This window comes from Megalops cyprinoides, chromosome 12 (genome assembly GCF_013368585.1).
Source record: "Megalops cyprinoides isolate fMegCyp1 chromosome 12, fMegCyp1.pri, whole genome shotgun sequence".
Lineage (NCBI taxonomy): Eukaryota > Metazoa > Chordata > Actinopteri > Elopiformes > Megalopidae > Megalops > Megalops cyprinoides.
In genome coordinates, this window is record NC_050594.1 from 17,812,841 (window position 1) to 17,830,399 (window position 17,559).

The window sequence follows — 17,559 nt, forward strand, 5'->3', positions numbered from 1 at the left end:
TTCTTTCAAAATTGTATTTTTTCTTCCAAGTCATTTGTCATCAGAAACTTAAATACAAGAGCCTTAAATAATGCAGGGAGTACAATAACACCTGTGTGTATGAAGGAGTTCCTTTCCTGCCTGTTGATTCATTAAATGGGAAACCAGTATGGAGCACTGATGTGGAAAGTATGCAGACTTCTCCAAAATGAAATAAAATGTGTTTAAATAAGAGCTCCTGAATTGTTGTCTTTTGATGGTACTGAAACAATATTTGAGCTGAGCTGGATATTTGCCAAAGCTCCTGATTGTGTTGGCAGGCTAAAGTGTTGGGCCAAGATGAATGAGGGTGTTGTTGATATGCCCATGATGGGACTCTCTCTGCCATTCAGTGTCCCTGTTCTGGCTCTTTCCAGACAGCACATACAACAGTGAAGTCCATAACAGCTCCCAGGCTGCCAAACTTTCTGCTCCTCCCCAGCATGGTGCCACCTTGACCAAAAGCCTCTCTTTAGATGGATCGGATCTTCTTCTTCTCAATGAAGAGAACATGCTTGTTCACTGAAAAAAAGGCAAGAAAAAGGTGATTCAGATGGCAGGTCATTTGAGGCACTGGCATACAATATCACTTGATATCATCTGGTGTATCATCACAGTACACCAGGAATTAAAGAACCATTTTTTTGTGTGTGCAAGTACAAATATCATACAAATGAAAAAACCCCAAAAGGGTTTGTGAGTTGAACACTTTATCAGAAAAAGTACTCATTCAAAAATAAAACAATCAAAGACATTATTGATTCACATTCATGACAATATATCATTGCCCCTTGGCCTTTCCCCCTACATGTGAATGGCTGGCACTCCTGTAACCTCCACAGCAAAGTAGATCTGTTTTCATGGAACTAAAAACTGTGTCTGTTACTGGTAATGTGTGTAACAGCTGATAACCTCTACGTTGATGAGGCTGACCTGCCGCCACTCTGGAGTGCCCCTTCAAATTGTGAGAGAATTCCTTTCCACTAGGTGTTTATATGTCAGCTGAACTCTAACATACACAGGCTCTAACCTACCTGTTTGAACTACTTTTTCTGTGCTGAAGTGCAGAAGGTTAGCAGGATCAGTGCAAACAGCAATGGAACAAATGCACAATAGACAAGCTATTTTATAGTTTAACGTGCCTGTTTTGTTTGTCAGAAAAGCAATACGTGAGAGCACTGTCTACAGAAGGGCTACTCAACCCTGATCCTGGACAGCCTCAACGGCTTTGTTCCAGCCAAGCACTTAGCTGCCCTGATTCAAGTAATCATTGTCTTTACAGAACCAATTTAGCGTCCATTCCCAGTTCTGAGAGTGTAAGTGGTTTAAAGAGAGCAGAGGAACCTAATGTAGTGCAGTCCTCCAGGACCAGCTGAGCGGACCTACTCCACAGCAAAAACAAGGCACTGACAATCTGCTGTTTTTGTAAGGGTTGTTTTCATCTTGTACACAAAGTGTTTTCAATTTAAAGTTGAATACAACGTTAGACTTAAATATGATACAAATGCAATGTAGTATAATCATTATTTTTGTTATTTTAACATTATTTATGTATAACTGAATATCATTACCAACCTTTAGCATTTTCATTGGTTTTACATTTGTATTTCACTCTTGAAAATTTCTGCTGGTGTCAAAGCATTCAGGCCCACCATTAAAATAACGTTAGTAGATCTGTCAGTGGGGTGTATTTGTATGTATGTATATACATACAGTATATGAGTGTTTGGGTCAGTGTGTACGTGTGTGTGTGTGTGTGTATGTGTGTGTGTATGTGTGTGTGTATGTGTGTGTGTGTGTGTGTGTGTGTGTATGCATGCGCGCGCACGGACCTATGGGGTCATGCTTCCGCAGCACCAGCTTCTCCCTCAGGCGGTTCTTTTTGGTGTTGAACCGGTAGCCTGTCCCAGCCGCACTCACCATCTGTATCAGGATGGTCCTGAGACACACAGGGACATGTTTCACCGCACAGACTAAACTAATCAATCCCGGATTGACAAAGAACACTCTCTTTTAAGATCTAACTGCACTAAAAAAGGATTGCACTGTGGGCTTAACTTTACATTGACCACTCTTATATGAACATCGGTTGTGTTGTTATATTACAGTTCTGAACACCCACACAGACATGTTGGACATTAAATGAAATACTTACTTGGATTTGCTCTTTGCCACTATTTTTCAACATGAAAAAGAAGAACATTAGACCATTACTTATGACATTTCTCTCAAAATATGTAAAGCAGGTTTCCATACCATATTTCTAAATTAGTCACATATTTATGAAGTGTGGCAGACAATTTAGTAATCCATTACTCTCCATTCTATTGAGCTTTGTCATGCAGATGTATATACTTAATGCACATTTGTAAAACAGTACACAACTTATTCTGTTTAAGTGTATTTCTAAATCTTTTTAATGCTAGTAAACAGACAGCAAACTAGCAATAGCAAGTCACTTCTTACAAGTCTTAACCGTGACTGACAAAGAGACCTTTAAAGAAGATGCCTAATATCTGTGAGAACCCCTTATATCTCGTCAGCGAACGTGCAACTGATTGGGACCAAACGACTAACTGTCAGAGATTAAACTGAAGCTGTTTTGCTCACGGTGGCGCCTGAGTATTGCTGTTCAACATGTATCATTCGCTATTTACCAGATAGTTGTAAAAGGTGTGTGCGTAGTTATGGACTGTATACACTGGATAGCTGTACTTCTGACTCTGCATATGACTGTACTGCTAGCTCATTAGCTATCTAGATGTAAAAATACGATTTTACACCTGATTGTGACCACACTATCCAGGTGGGTTGTGAGCAATCAACTGTGTTACTGCTAGGTTAGCAGGTTGTTTAAACTAGTAGCTTCCTAGATTACCTTTTAAGTAGTTAGACTAACGCTATCTTGCTAAGCTAACAAGCTATACACGACACAGTCATGGAACGCCAGTTTGCTAATGTTTTCGCGTTTTTGACAGAGCAGTTTTGTTTTAATTTGGCATACATGTTAAGTGACATTGAATCGTACCTGTACCTGGCTAGCTAATTAGCTAACTAGCTACCGTAGGGATGCGACAACCTTGCTATTCCAAAAGGGTCGATAGCTTTATGTTATGCCGAAACAAAGCGGCTAAACCTTGCATTCTATTTACAAATGACGATTATTTTCCAAATAATTATCAATAATAAGGTACTCACGGTTTACCGTTGTGAGAAACATTTTCACCTAACAGTTATGACAAGGTTTCCTCACATTGAGCGCACAGTTCGGTGACGACTTCCGGGTTATAAGTCGATCTTTTTCCTGGTTCAGTAACCATGGTGCTTGTGGAGTTTGTACCAGGGATGCGCGTCTGTTTAACTGTACACATTTGAAACCAATGCTTTATATAATCTGTGTTATTATGAGCTAAAAAGCAATTTTTAAATACCCAATGGGCAGTGATTTCAAATTCACTAACCTTACCTCATCTAAGTACCCTTACTGCTTTTAAATAATGTGTGCTGTTGTGGCTGTTCAGAATGCTATAGGACAGAGAGAACTTTTTTCAGCTACTGGGAATGTTGCCAGTGTTGACCTTCAGTGTATAAAAATAAAAATATTGTCAGATTGCCCTACAACCTGTTCTTTGTGTTATTTAATGAAGAAGAGGGGCCTGAGGTTATTACAACAAAATTTTGTTTATTTTCTGCATATGTCTAACCACGATGGTATGATAAATAATGCACGTTAGTTTTGTAGTCTTGTGATGGTGAGTCTTGTAGTCTTAATGATGGTAGGCCTATGTTGTATTGTGAATTTATTGAAGCATGTATGTAATAGTTATCACAGCTCTGTGTAAGGGGCTGACACATGTTCAGATGTAGTCAGTTGTGTCCTATATGTGCCATCTTTTATGTGACTTTATGAAGTGCTCTTTGTATTCCTTCTTTGTAAGATGCTCTGGATAATATGCTGAGGGAAACAAGGTATTGTTTCTGTTTGTAAATGTGACTACATGAAATGTCACTGAAATATCTCTTTCTGGTGACAGTGACAGCTGGTCTTGACATATTCCTTCTGAAGTACTTAAATCCTGGTGAAATATCCTTTGATATGTTGCAGAAGTACGCGGATCCACAAGGATTTTGTGGAAACCTCTCGTGTTTATTCAAATTATAGTGTTGTTTATGATGTACATTTAACAGGTGGCTTGTGAATTTGTTGATAAACCCTCTTCAGCACTTAATTCTGAATAGGGCATCCTCCTGCATGTTAACTATAAAGCCAGTAAAAAAAAAAAAATGTGCAGCTTATAGTTTCACAAAATAGTTTTTGGTATTTCATTTTATGTGGTAAATTACGCACACACGCACGCACGCACGCACGCACACACACACACAGTATATGTATATATTACTGTATTGGGGTATTTCACCATAGACATTCTCTGGTAAAATGTTTCATTGTGAAAATAACACATTGGAGTAAGGAAATCACATTAAATGCAAGCTTCCTATCTTGTCCCTCACAAACAAGGGAAAGTGAGCTTGTCTGTCTTCAGACACACACCCTGCATCGATCTGACAGCAAGCAAGGGGAAGTAAAATATAGCAGAGTATGAAGAGAAAGACAGAAAGAGGAAGAGGGGGTAACGAGAGAACTGGAGAGCAGGGGGGAAGCGATACTCAGGAGAGGAAGACAGTCTTTGTCTATCCAGGAAATGAGCAGTTGGGCAGACCACTCTGTCATAACCAGCCAGCTGTCAGGAAATGCGTGGAGAAACCTGCGTCATGCAGCATCGTTTGAGAAAGAGCTGAGACCACCACCCACTTGCCTCAATTTCAAGCCTGCCATTTGCAAGCCAAATAAGGGCTCAGCCTCTTTGGCTGGTTGCTGGTGGCGGTCTTTATCTAAAGCATGTCATTTGGCTTTCTGAAACAGGAACAAAGTGTCAGGATTCTGGATAAAGACTGCTGACACAAAACCAAATATTATTTCCTAATAATAACAGTAGAGGTCTGCATGCATGAGTTTTCCAAGAGAATTATCAGATAAATTATTGATGTGATTGTTACAAATGCTGATACAGGATCCCTAAGGTGATGATTGATTAAGTGGAAGGTGGAAGAGTTGTGTAATGGTGAGCACAGTGACACAGAACTCCAATCCTCAGGTGAAAGAACTGAATGATGAAATGGGAGCTTAAAAAGACATGACCATGCCTCGGCCTGTAGACATGGGCTGAATCAGAATGTATCAGTTCTGATAAATGCACTTAAGTCTCAGACTTAGTAAATTGCACTATATCTGGAGTATTTAACAGACCCAGAGTAACTCTGGTTTAAGGCTAAACCTACCCATGTGCAGGGTCATTGTCCATGTGTCCTTTAAGTCTTGGATGAAAATCTCCAAAGTATGCAGTGGTGATACTTTTAGGGGATATCTGACAGAGCTATAGCTGATCGAATACAGAATAAGGACAAGAAAATGTGATTCAGTGAAGTATTTAAAGTAAAGTATTTAAAGATGTCCAAAAGGTATTGGTCTGCAGTGGTAATTAATAATGGTGAGGTATGTACTGACCCTCAGACAATAATGAATATTGATGCATTCGTTGGCTGCTAGAATATTTCATGTGAAGGAGATTGACAGAGAAACAGGTATGACCATTACATATATTAATGCTGTAGAATCTTGTTTGCACTGAAAGTTGCCACATATACAGTATAGATGCACTCAATAACAGGAGACTGTAGAAATAATTAAAAAGGTATGTTTAACCTAAAAATTAATTTGAAGCAATAGAAGATCACAGATGCAGATCACAGATGGTATAACTGCAATGTAGAAGTAGATCACAGATGGTGTCACTGTAAATTATGTTGCGGTTCCATCCAGACAGTTCTGTCAGATGTATGGCAATGGTTGATCTGTGTTACAAGAGAGAGCAGAGCTTCACAGCCTAAGTCTGAGTGTTAAAAATTACACAGGTAGGACAAAAAGAGACCTTCTGTTACCTCTGATCACACATGCCAACTCCTGTGACATAACTGCAGCGGTGCAGGAACTGACATAGTGGCTCAGAGTGTCACCACATGCTGGCTGTCACCTTCAGTGTGGCACCCTGTGTAGCCTTGGTTCTTTCCCTTACGCTGAAGACTCAACACCAAAATCAAAAAGTGTGAACACTGAGTGGTAATCACCGTCAGAGCTGCCAATGTCATAATGGGCACCACTTTCCAATTTTGCTCAAGTTCAGTGCCATCACAGAGTGTGCTGTCCCTTCTAAAATCATCCAAATCAACATTATGCCTTACTGTATTTCCACTAAATAGCCTGAGAACTCCAAAAAAGTAATAGAAAAAATAAACTGCTTGTGACTACTATGAATCATACCACTAAAAAGAAGCTCATGTAAGTAAGACTACAATCCTGCACATAATTGCTATTTTTTGTTATTTTGCAATAAACAATATCTATGGCAACAAAATTTGAACAATGTAACAAAATAGGAACAAACCCCAACAGGTGTTCACACAATGTATTCATTGTAATTTGAGTTAGGACCATGGATTTAATAGAATGGACTGTGACATCACACGGATGTGCATCACGTTGTCATGGATACACCAATAGACCAAGTATGTGACGTCATGCCCTTTCATCAAGTCCTTTGCAAGCAACAGGTCAGCGGATTAAAGCCGGAGGATGTGGGTTATTTCAAGACTTTTTTTATTACTTCCAGGAAAAAAGACCCTCCAATTTCAAAAAAGTGGAAAATAGATGTCAAAAAAGGAGGCAGACCCCTGGGGCATTTTAACTGCACCAGGGAACAAAACAGTTTTGATGTTTTTGTTCATACCATCAAATACATCAAAAAACGTGGTCTTTATATAGTGGAGCTTTTGTTTCCATGACGTCACCTTCACTGTTTCTCTGGGACAGTTGATACCTTCATATCTTTCTAAATAATGCACACCTAGACATTTTAAAACATACACCTAGCAACATTTAGCCAACATCCTCCCACTCCACACTGTATCTGTCCTGTGCTATAGCTGACTTCCTTAATTACAAGATCTCTCACACCTACATACAGAGCACCACAAATCTTTGCATAATTGTAGTACAATATGATAAAAATAAACTACACAGTGTATACATATCCATCCTATCGGTAATGCTTTATGAACAGAGATCAGGGTTATGACATAGTACATAAAAAACACTGTAAGCCTTCAAAATGACTGAGGGCAGAATAAGAACACATAGCATTCAGAAACTTTTTCTGAAAATATCTTATAGCTGCTGGCAGAAATTCACATATTCGTTCATAATGCTCTCAGCTCTGCCATAATTTCTAAGGGTCATGTAGGCACTTCAGATTTGCTGAAGCTAAGCCAGGAAGTGTTTGCTTAGCTCTAAATCTAGCCTATTTCTTGATGATTGTAGAAGTGACTGAAACATCTATTTTTCACAAAAGGTCTTGTTTGATTGCTCCAAAGTTTACAAAGTATTAAATCATGTTTTGGTAAAGAAGGTGAAAATAAAATAAAAACCTACATATATTCCAGGATGCATGTGAATTGGAAGTGAATTGGATTCTGAATGCTCAAAATGTTGAGTTTGGATATTTTAGCTGAGTTGCATCTACTATAAGTGACGCTATTATATTCAGTTACAAACGCACTCATTCCTCTAAAAAAATCGTAAAGAACATATAACACAAAAGAAGGGACTGTGGCAGTATCTGAAGGGAAGGAACATGAATCTGATATTCCATGAAATCTGTGCACACATGAATCCGTCTCCATCGGGGAATTTAAAAAAAAAAAAAAAAGATGACAGTGCCCCTCCATCTGTGCCCGGCTCTCCGATGCCCTTTCTGTTCCATGACGCAGTGAGTGGGAGCGGACTGCCTTCTGCTCTCTGAGAGGAGAGTGGGCTGCTGTTATAGCATGGAGCTGGCACCGCGGCCCGCAGTGTGTGCGGCAGAGCGCCGGGGAGGGGAGGATGCGAGAGCGGGGCCCAGAGAGGGATGCGTTCCCGCGCTAATGGGAGGTTAATCAAGTGTCTCTCTGCGTGCAAGGCCTTTCATAACCATTATGCCGTCTTGGGGGTCCTCGCGCTGCTGTTTGCCGGCGAGAGAGTGGACAGGCCCCCTGGGAGTTACGTAAACAGCGACGTTTTTCGCCCTTCCGCACACACACAAGGGGACCGGCTCCTCCAGAAACGAGCACAGCCTCCTGCCCCCCCACCCCCGCCCCCCGCCCCACGCCATCCCCATGTCTCTTTCTTCCGTAGCTATATTTAGCCTCCCGAGCTGTTTCCTGACATGCTGATGGCTATTTTACTATTTGCTAAATTCAGCTCTGAGGTAACAAGTGACACCTTCTGTCTCCATGCCGCCTGTCGCTTAGCAACCTAGCAATTATGCCATTGCCAAGGTTACGCCGGAAATATCGCCCCAAACCCCCTGCTTCCATTGATCGTGGCAAGTGTTAGTCAGTGGAGTGTGTCTGATCAGGCTCTTCCGCCCAACTATCGACAAGTAAACGCTCTCTTACGTCAACTGCCTAACAGAATTGCCCCCAACTGGTACAGACAAGCCTTTTCTCAACCCTGCATGATGGAAAGTGTCTTTTCCCCCAGTGAATCTCCCTTAGTCAGGGGTATGGGATGAGCTTGTTATAAAGACCTAAATATACTTCTTAAAAGAAACTTCAAAAAAGCTGCTTACGTCAATGTGAAATTAGTCAAAATTTGCCACAGAAAGTGTAAATCATTTGTTCCCCTGAAACACATGAATGCATAATACATCAGATGAATATCAATATGTGAGATTAACAGGCATCAGCGCAGCAGTATGAAGGACAAGACATGAAACTGGGGAAAAATCTAAGTTGTCAAAAACTGATAATTGTATAAATAAGTGCAAACACTGAAGTGAAATGGACAGATAGGCCACTCGGCATACAGCTGGTCACAATGATGTGCACATATGTATCTATAAACCTCTAATAAACAGGATAAGTGAGGGACTGTTCATCTGGTCTCTAACCAATTGGTGCCTGCATGTTCTCAACCTTTGTTACAACTGGGGATGTCACATTATTTGTCTGTAGGTAATTAGGCACTGCATGTTCCTCTGTGACGCTTTGCTGACATCTGCTGTTTGAAAGGGGAAATGACTGCTCCCCATGTGAGCCTCATTCAACCTTTCTCACTCTATTTTTCACTTTATTTAGCTGGATAAAGCTAGTTAACCCTTAACTTCTTACAGTTATTTTTAGATTTATCTTCATTATTTAATAGCTTTCCCATTACTCTCTTTAGTTTTGACCCATGGGTATATTAGTATGGTAAACCAGAAGGCTGGTACTTGTAAGGAGAGGAAGTTGTGAGCCTGTATTTTCAACCAATTTGAAGCTGAAAAGGGGAAATACCATGTGGCATTAGAGAAGGCTCCTCTTTACCAGCTTGACTGAATTTCCACCCTCAGGGCCAGTTTGTGACTGTGGATTGGCGGTCCCTGGACTCAGGGGCTGCATTGTCCCATGGCACAACGCCAGTACATTGAGCATCAAAACAGAGAGGATTGTGGGTAAGTTACAGACTCTCACAAGGGATGTCACCAACCACAGTGCACACAATGTGCTAATTATCAGGACTCTGGTTCTGCACCTACAGGTTTGAGTAACACACACCCTCACACAGGACTCCCCAAAAAGTTGATCAATCACTCTTATCTCTGGCACAGGCCAAGGGCAGCGATGTTGAAAGTGTGTTTTTCCTCTTGGCCGAGGATTCTGGGAGTCGGCTCAAGGTCCCCTCTCAGAGTGCGCCCTGAGCGTAAGCCAAGAACAGTGTTTTGCTCTAATCCAGAATCCCAAAGCTCCCCTCCCCATGCATTACTTATCAAAACAACAGTCCATTCTCCTGCTTAAGTCAACAGACACAGACATTAATTTTGCTTATCCTCTTCTGTTGAACATTTGCCGCATACATTTCACTTGTTCAACTGATTACCTCCTCCACAGACAATTTCTTGCATTAATTGTGGACTTTGTAATGTTTGCTTTGTAAGTTGATAACACGTATTTCCTGTAATTTGACTGTTTTTCAGGAGACTGAGAAATGTTGGATAGAGTAATTCATCACAAACAACTTTTTGGTTGTGACTAAGGAGCCCTAGAAGCAGTAGGTTCCCACACTCACTCTGTCACTCATCAATTTATCAAATGAGCAGCACCCTCAAAGCAAGGACTGTATCTTTGTTTCACCACTCTATGGTGGAAGTGCACTAATAATGCAAGTGGCTGCACTGAACTGGGGCTGGTCTCTTCTTGTTCGTCTTTCACTATATTACAATCTCTGTAATCTTTGTTATTTTGTTCCTTGCATCACATCCATACAATTTGTTCTTATGATCATAATATTCCTTTTCTACTCCTCCAAACCATTATCAACACGGTAATTATCAATATCATCATCATAATCATTTTTGTCGCCATCATCAGTCTCTTTATCCTCTTTATCAGACTCAGTTCCTTGGAGGTGTGTGATCTTGCTGGAACATCACATGCTCTATTTCCCCCTATTGATAGGCTGTCTCTGCTGAGAGGGTACATGTGTCTGTTCACCCACTCACTCTGTTCATGGTAATGCTGTCACCCTTGGGTTTGCTGGGAAAAGCACACAGCAACACAGATAACACACGTCTTTGTAAGGTCAGAACAATCTAGCTGACATCATCACGAAACACAAATGTGACAAAACGACAGCTGCTAACAGCTGACTGCCAGTAGAATGAATGCACATATCTAAATGTTAATAAACAGATGTCTTGACTGGAATAAACAGGTATGGTGACTGGGAGTGCTGGTGAATCTGGACCAAGGGCAGTCATGCAGGTTCTAGCTGTTCTGAAATCATAGATTCTGGCATATCTCAGTGTAGCGAAGGGCAAGAGTAGTCACCCTGCCCGGCCTTGAACCCGGGTACCAAACATGCGACTTTGACCACAACCCCAAAGAGCCAGGCTCGTTGATATGACAGTCAGAGCACATACTCAACCATAGTGACGGTACTCCGTCACACTGCCCTCCCCTTCGGGAAGCGTGCCCATGCGCTTCACGCACCAAGAAGTCCCTCACACATTCTCTTGCCGTACTTCTCCCATCCCAGGGTGCCCCAATCACCAGTGCTTCACCCATCTCTGGGGTCCCTCACACCGTGCTTCACCCATCTCTGGGGTCCTTCACACACCGGGGTCAACTAAACCTGGGGGTCCCTCATACAGCTCACACACCGGGCACACCTCCGATGGCCTCGCAGCCAGCCATCCCACTACTAACACCATTTGTAGTGAAGGGCGAGAGTAGTCACCCCACCTGGCCTTGAACCCGGGTCTATGGGGTACCAAACATGCGACTTTGACCGCGACACCAAAGAGCCAGGCTTGTTGATATGACAGTCAGAGCACATACTCAACCGTAGTGACGGTACTCCGTCACACTCAGGCACATAATGAAAAAAAACTGACAGTGATGTATTTTTAAGTTAATCAGCACAGACAGTCCTCATTCCATGGCTGACATCTGTCTGCATTTACAACATTTATACAAATGTTGTCATTAATTATTTTACATGCCTTAAATCATGATTTACAACAAGAGAGGCCATGGAAAATTAGAATTAAGAATTGGAACCAGAGTGAGTGGCAAAGTAAAAAAGTTTTTTTTTCCCCATCACGGGACTTTGTTTTAGTCTCTTATTTTACTTTATTACAAGGAGTGCCTGTAATACTGGCTTTGAATGAAATAAAATCCTTTATGATCTTTATAACACTTTAACATGTGACAAGTGACAGACTAGGACAAAGTTTCATTAAAAAGGAAATCTTGTGCTAAAATGTATTGTGCCCTATGTAGCCTCTTGATTGAAATCATGGGATTGGTGAGTGATGGGATTTCTCATGGGTTTCAAAGTTATTTCTGTCACAACCCATTAGACCACATCTTATTTATATGACAAAAGGCAACTTTATGTCCAACACTCAATACTAATTCAACAGGAGTTATGGAAAAGGCATTCATATGCCTTGATTGTGACAGCCATTTCCATGGTCACTGTGTTTGCATGCTAACATCTACATGTCTTGTGATGTATGATAAAGTAGCACTGAAAGTACAGACTGTGTCACTGACTTGTGAAACTTCACTTGTGTGTCGCTTCATGTGTCTGCCTTATTAGCTTCATAAGGCTACAGAGATTTTAGTGAAATTCACTATAATCTGTCGTATAGGATGGAACATCTGTATTTGTGGGCTTTAGTTCCTGTAAACCCAAGTCCCTTTTGGTCTAGCAGAGGATTACGTAAACTATTAAGAGTTTCTGTGGAAAATGGCATTACATAAGCTGGCCCATTTCAAGTGTGTGCAAAAAATAGCATCCTGCCTTTCTAAATGTAGAGCCTCAGCTCGCGCGGTCTGCCCACGCCTTCCGCCAGTGGGTCAGTGGGTGAGAGAGGAGTGGGGGAGGCCCGGGGGGCGGGCAGGCGGTAGACATAAGGAAAGAAGAAGGCTTCTGAGACAAGCAGGCCGAGGGCTACATTAGGTAACACGGACAGCGCTGAAGGTCAAGCTATCATGAGACTGTCAGCTATTTTTACAAACAAAAGTTGTGATGAGACAAGGGGAAAAGTTTACCTCGTGATGGAATAAATGATCACATACTATTTGCCATTTTCTGTGCCATATGTCTGTAAGACATAAAGATGAATAAAAATAACTTTGTGTGCTGTAAAGATGTGTTTTTGTTTTAAGACTGCAATATTTCTTTGGAAACAACAATTTAATCAATACTTAGACTCAAAGATAACCAAAGAGCTTGACCTTATATGAGCCCCTTATTTTATAGAACACCTACAGGAAAAATTTTAAAAATATTCATTTCAGGGTGATGTTACAACTTGTGTAAATATGAATGGCTTTTCTCCCAGGGTACTCTTTTATATTTTACAGTAAAGGGCATTTTTAATTTCATCTAGATATATTCCAAAACTCACAAGTCTATTGAGCTGCCATGGTCCACTTCAGTGTTTATGATATGACATGACCATAATGCACACAATAAACTTGCATAGAATACCTGCCAGTTATGTTGTGTATTACCTTGAAAATGGCCTCCATCCATGTCAATGATGATGAATTTTATTTCCTGTAGCACAGAAAATCACCAGCAGAGGGCAAAACACAAAACACACTATTCGCATGCCTCTGCATATATGGGCAGCATAAGGTGAAAACAGGCCATTGAGGTAATACATTCTTTAAGGGAAAACTCCATGGTTTAACTTCACTAGTGACTTGTCAGAACGAAAGAAAATTGTCTATGTCTTTGTCTGAGATCACTGTCAAAGGCTATGCAGCATGTTTATGTGTAGTTCAGGATATGCATGGTAAGTAGCTCATCTGGTTTGAGGGAACTTTTCCTTGAAGCTGCCATTTGAGAGAGCAGGGGTGCAGGGAATATAGGATGCCAGAGTCACCAGAAGTACACCAGAACCCAAAAGGGAGTGGTGGAGGAAATACACATCCACCACTTGCACATGTTTGTACCTCTCTCAGTCCTGCAATTGAAACAGGAGACACCAGAAACACCTGAAACACCAGACACATGGTCAGAATAAAGGGGCACCATTTGGTACCCTACTCATTGGACTTTGCTGTGCATTTATATTTATGAAGGTTCTGCAAATCTGTCTTAAAATGGGTCAAATTTTACTACTGAAGACATAAATAACAAGGAAAGCCCCTGCCTTCAGTTAAATATTAGAATATTGAACACTGAGACACTGATCATTCAGTACATTTAATGCATTATTTACTGGTTTTTAGGGGCACTGAATTCGTTGCAATGTAAGAATGCATCTTTATACCCATTCTAATTGAAACAAAGTTTTCCAGTGAAAGCTCAGGTATTCCTTTTCTGTCTCCCTCATGGGCGAGTTGGAAAAGGAACCGTATTGTGTTTTACCGTACACATGCCAAGAATAAACCTGTTGCCATGATACAGGGAACACCAAATCATTAACGAGAGCAGAACATTTACAGGGATCACTTCAAGACCTTTCTCTGTAGAGCGCATGCTAATAAGCACTAAATAAGGGTGAAATTATAAAAAAAAAAAACACACTGCAGCACTCTCAGATGGAAGCAAAAAAACTGACTGAGGCACACAGTACCTATCAAGGTCATGACATCACACTGTTACTGATAGATTGGGTAGTGCCTATATATGTTAAGCAGCACATAGGTTTTCTTTAGCCTATTTTAATGTACTGGAAAACTTGGAGTTTACAAAAGCATGAAAGTAATAGTACAGTGTGGTACAACCTAGTCCTCGATGGCATGGCTTAGAAACACAGACCCCTTATTCCCACTGACAAATGTAAACACATTAAGAAATGCAGACAGTGTTAGTTAACTTTTAATTTGCACCATAGCTTGTGGGTGCACCCAACACCTTATTTTCATTTTCTGTTTATGACCCTCCCAGTAGGCATTACAACACCATCTACAGTGATATGGTTCCCCCTAGTGGGCATTCACTTAAACTTGAACTGTATGTGAAGAATGCTCGAACTTTCCAGACCTTGATACAGAAAGCCTACATCAATGCTGCAAAACACAGGAAGTGCTGTTAAAATGATCTGAAACTGTCTTATCTATGTAACAAACAAAACATCCTGGACTGACCTCACCTTGACTTAAAACATCCTGGAGTGTCCCTCAAGTCAAGAAAGAAAAGAATGAAAACACAGATTCATGGTTGAAGTAAGGTGAATCTATGAGTCATAGAGAGTTTAGCAGGTCGATGAGCAGAGCTGCTTTTGGCAGGTGGTCACTTCTAGGAGTAGCCAACAGCCTAGGGAAAGGACTCTGATATGAATGGCACTGAGCACTGCATTCAAAACCCCCAACAAGCTTCCACCTTTAGCTCAGAGTGGCAGTGGCTTAGACTTTAAATACTGGCTGACCCATTTGAGTTTCATTGACATGATCAATGGTTAGTTTTCAAGGAAAATGAGTCAGAGTATGTTTGTCCTTTGTAGACACAGAATTGCAAAACATAGCTCTTTCTGATTCTACTTGTTTATTTACCCTGACCAAATGTTAATGATTTTGAGGGCAAATCAACATTAATCAATTAAGTGATCACTCAATCAAATTTTACCGAATGGAATCTCTAATTAATTGTCATTGTTTTTAAGGAGGCCTTGCAGAGGAGCAACCCACTCAAAACTATAGAACTAGTGGATATAAACAGGTTGAATATGTATTAAATACACAGACACATAAACATTTGTTTTATACTCAGTTATAGGAGGATGTGACATACAGTCAAATGTTTATTTGATTTGTTTAGCCTGCTTTGGGGCAGGTTATAGCAGTATGGTGTGGCTAAATTTGGAAAACTCTGGAAATCTGTGTATAATACCTTCCAAACATAATTCACAGAATATCCTACAGAGGAAGCCAGAGGTAACAGTGGTGAGGAATAGCTCACTTCTGGGGAGGAGGAGATCTCTGTGAGTTTCAGACTCACACGGGATTTGTGAAGGGAGAGGAGTCCTTCCTATGGGAGCTTCAGTTTCCATTATCATATATATTCAGTGTTTGTGGCCTGTTAGCTACATTCCTGAATAACTTTTCTCACTCTGAAGATATTGCAACTGCCTCAGCATGTTTGTACGTCTGACTATCTGTCTGATTGACTGTGGACCTGTCTGTCCACATCAAGGGTACAAAATAATGATATTTCATCATAAGAAGCTGACAATGAAACACATGGATGAGGGTCAGCAATCTCTGAATTCTGTTTGTCAATCAGGACACGTAGCAATCCACAAGATCCCAATCCCAACTGCAATTGTGAATTGTACATGTAAATAGTTAGTGCAGTGTGATTTATACAATGTTCACACACTCAAAACTACACAGACATAATTTCGTTATAATGAAAAAATTGGTAGGTCAAGAAACGTCTATGAGGCTTGTACATTCAAAGCACCCCCAGTGTCAGGTCTAGGAAACAGCCCAGAACACTTTCCTTTGAAATAAAGAGACCTGCATGTAGATGTCCCCCTTGCAGCAGTGGGGATGCAGCCATGGCTTGAATGAAAGATAGAGAGCAGGAAGTAATCTGTCCAAAATCACCCTTAATTACATATCCTCACTGGCAACTGATTGTTCCCCTTTCATAAATACAGGAGTTTTCATACTGCAGTCTTTGACTAATCAGGTCCTCACAACAAACTCAAAATGCCCTGCAACCACGGTGTTGATTGCTCTGATACATCGCTCTCTTTCGTGGAAAATTCTTAGAATGTTCCACTGCCCCTGGCAGTAATGGAGCGGCCCATTCCCTTGGCGTGGGAGAGACTGAGCCATATTCACATCCCAGAGGGTGACGTCACTGTAATAGGATCATTCCACTCGTGGCGATTAACCCTGACACGCTTTCTCCCTCTGAGCATGGTGTCACAGGCCGGTGTGCGTATCAGGGCCCGTTCAGTCTGACTACTGAGGTGGGGTGTCTGCGGCTGTCCCAGCGTCAGCTCCGCCCCCTGGTCACCGAGGATTCAAACAGGTGACTAAGCCCTGGGGTGCTCATACAGCAAGAGTGAAAAAACCTTACCCCCAGGGTAATACAGTGTTCTAAGGTTTTTGCTACACACTAGTCTGTCATTATTTCGGTTGGAGGAAGTATGCTGCTTTGATGAATGTCATACTGCTCTCACTGGTAACAGAAAAAAAGGGTTTATAATGGTCAAAATCAAATGCACAGAAATACAGATTTACACAAAATACTAAATATCTAATGATATAATCAGAATGCCAGACAAACCTTTTCTAAGATGAGGAGAGTACCGCATGCTGACATTGAGAGTTTCAGGACACAACAGAAAACAGGTTGCCTGTGCTGGAAGAATTAAATGGCACTGACATCATCAGTGCATTACACTTCATTTCAGGGCTTGCATTCTGTGAGATCAAGTGTCACCGTGCACCAAAAAAGTCTTATTCCCTCAGTCTCCCACACACTAACAGTGCAGACCAGTATGACAATGAAGCACAGATATGCCTGCTTGATGGGTAGACACTGTAGGAGTAAGCAATGACATGATGCTGTTCCCTGATTTCCACGAGTCTGTTGTGGTTGTATCTCTAGAACATGCTGTGGAATTGTGGTGTTCCACTGAGCCTTTGACCTTTCCTGTCCTGTGTCATCTTCATCTGAACCTCAAGCAGACTGGCAGCATTTAAAGACTGCATTAGTAAGGATTACAGTCGTATGAGGGATTAATATTAGCAGAAGCACCTTATTAAACACAATAGGCCATGCACACAGACACACATATACACACACGCATGCTTGCATGCACAGATGCACACATGCATGGATATATACTGACACACATGCATGTACTAATACATGTACATACAATAATACATGCACATGCACACATGCATGCACTTACAGACATACAC

The 17,559-nt window shown here is 41.2% G+C and overlaps 1 protein-coding gene across 1 annotated transcript; it reads right to left on the reverse strand.

Moving 5' to 3' along the window:
- Positions 1-3,294, reverse strand: mrpl33 (mitochondrial ribosomal protein L33). Its single transcript, XM_036542132.1, has 4 exons — positions 3,217-3,294; positions 2,174-2,192; positions 1,851-1,957; positions 1-540 (listed from the first exon to the last, which is right to left on the reverse strand). The coding sequence occupies exons 1-4, from the start codon at positions 3,236-3,238 to the stop codon at positions 491-493; spliced, it is 198 nt and encodes a 65-aa protein (XP_036398025.1). The 5' UTR covers positions 3,239-3,294; the 3' UTR covers positions 1-490.
- Positions 3,295-17,559: the final 14,265 nt, after the last annotated feature.

What these genes read in the sequence shown, in the direction of transcription:
- mrpl33 (XM_036542132.1), bottom strand. Translation starts at nt 3,238, where the DNA reads ATGTTTCTCACAACGGTAAACC. An exon ending in GCGGAAGCATGACCCCATAG is followed by an intron (nt 541 to 1,850) that starts GTCCGTGCGCGC and finishes CCTTTTTTTCAG; the next exon opens with TGAACAAGCATGTTCTCTTC.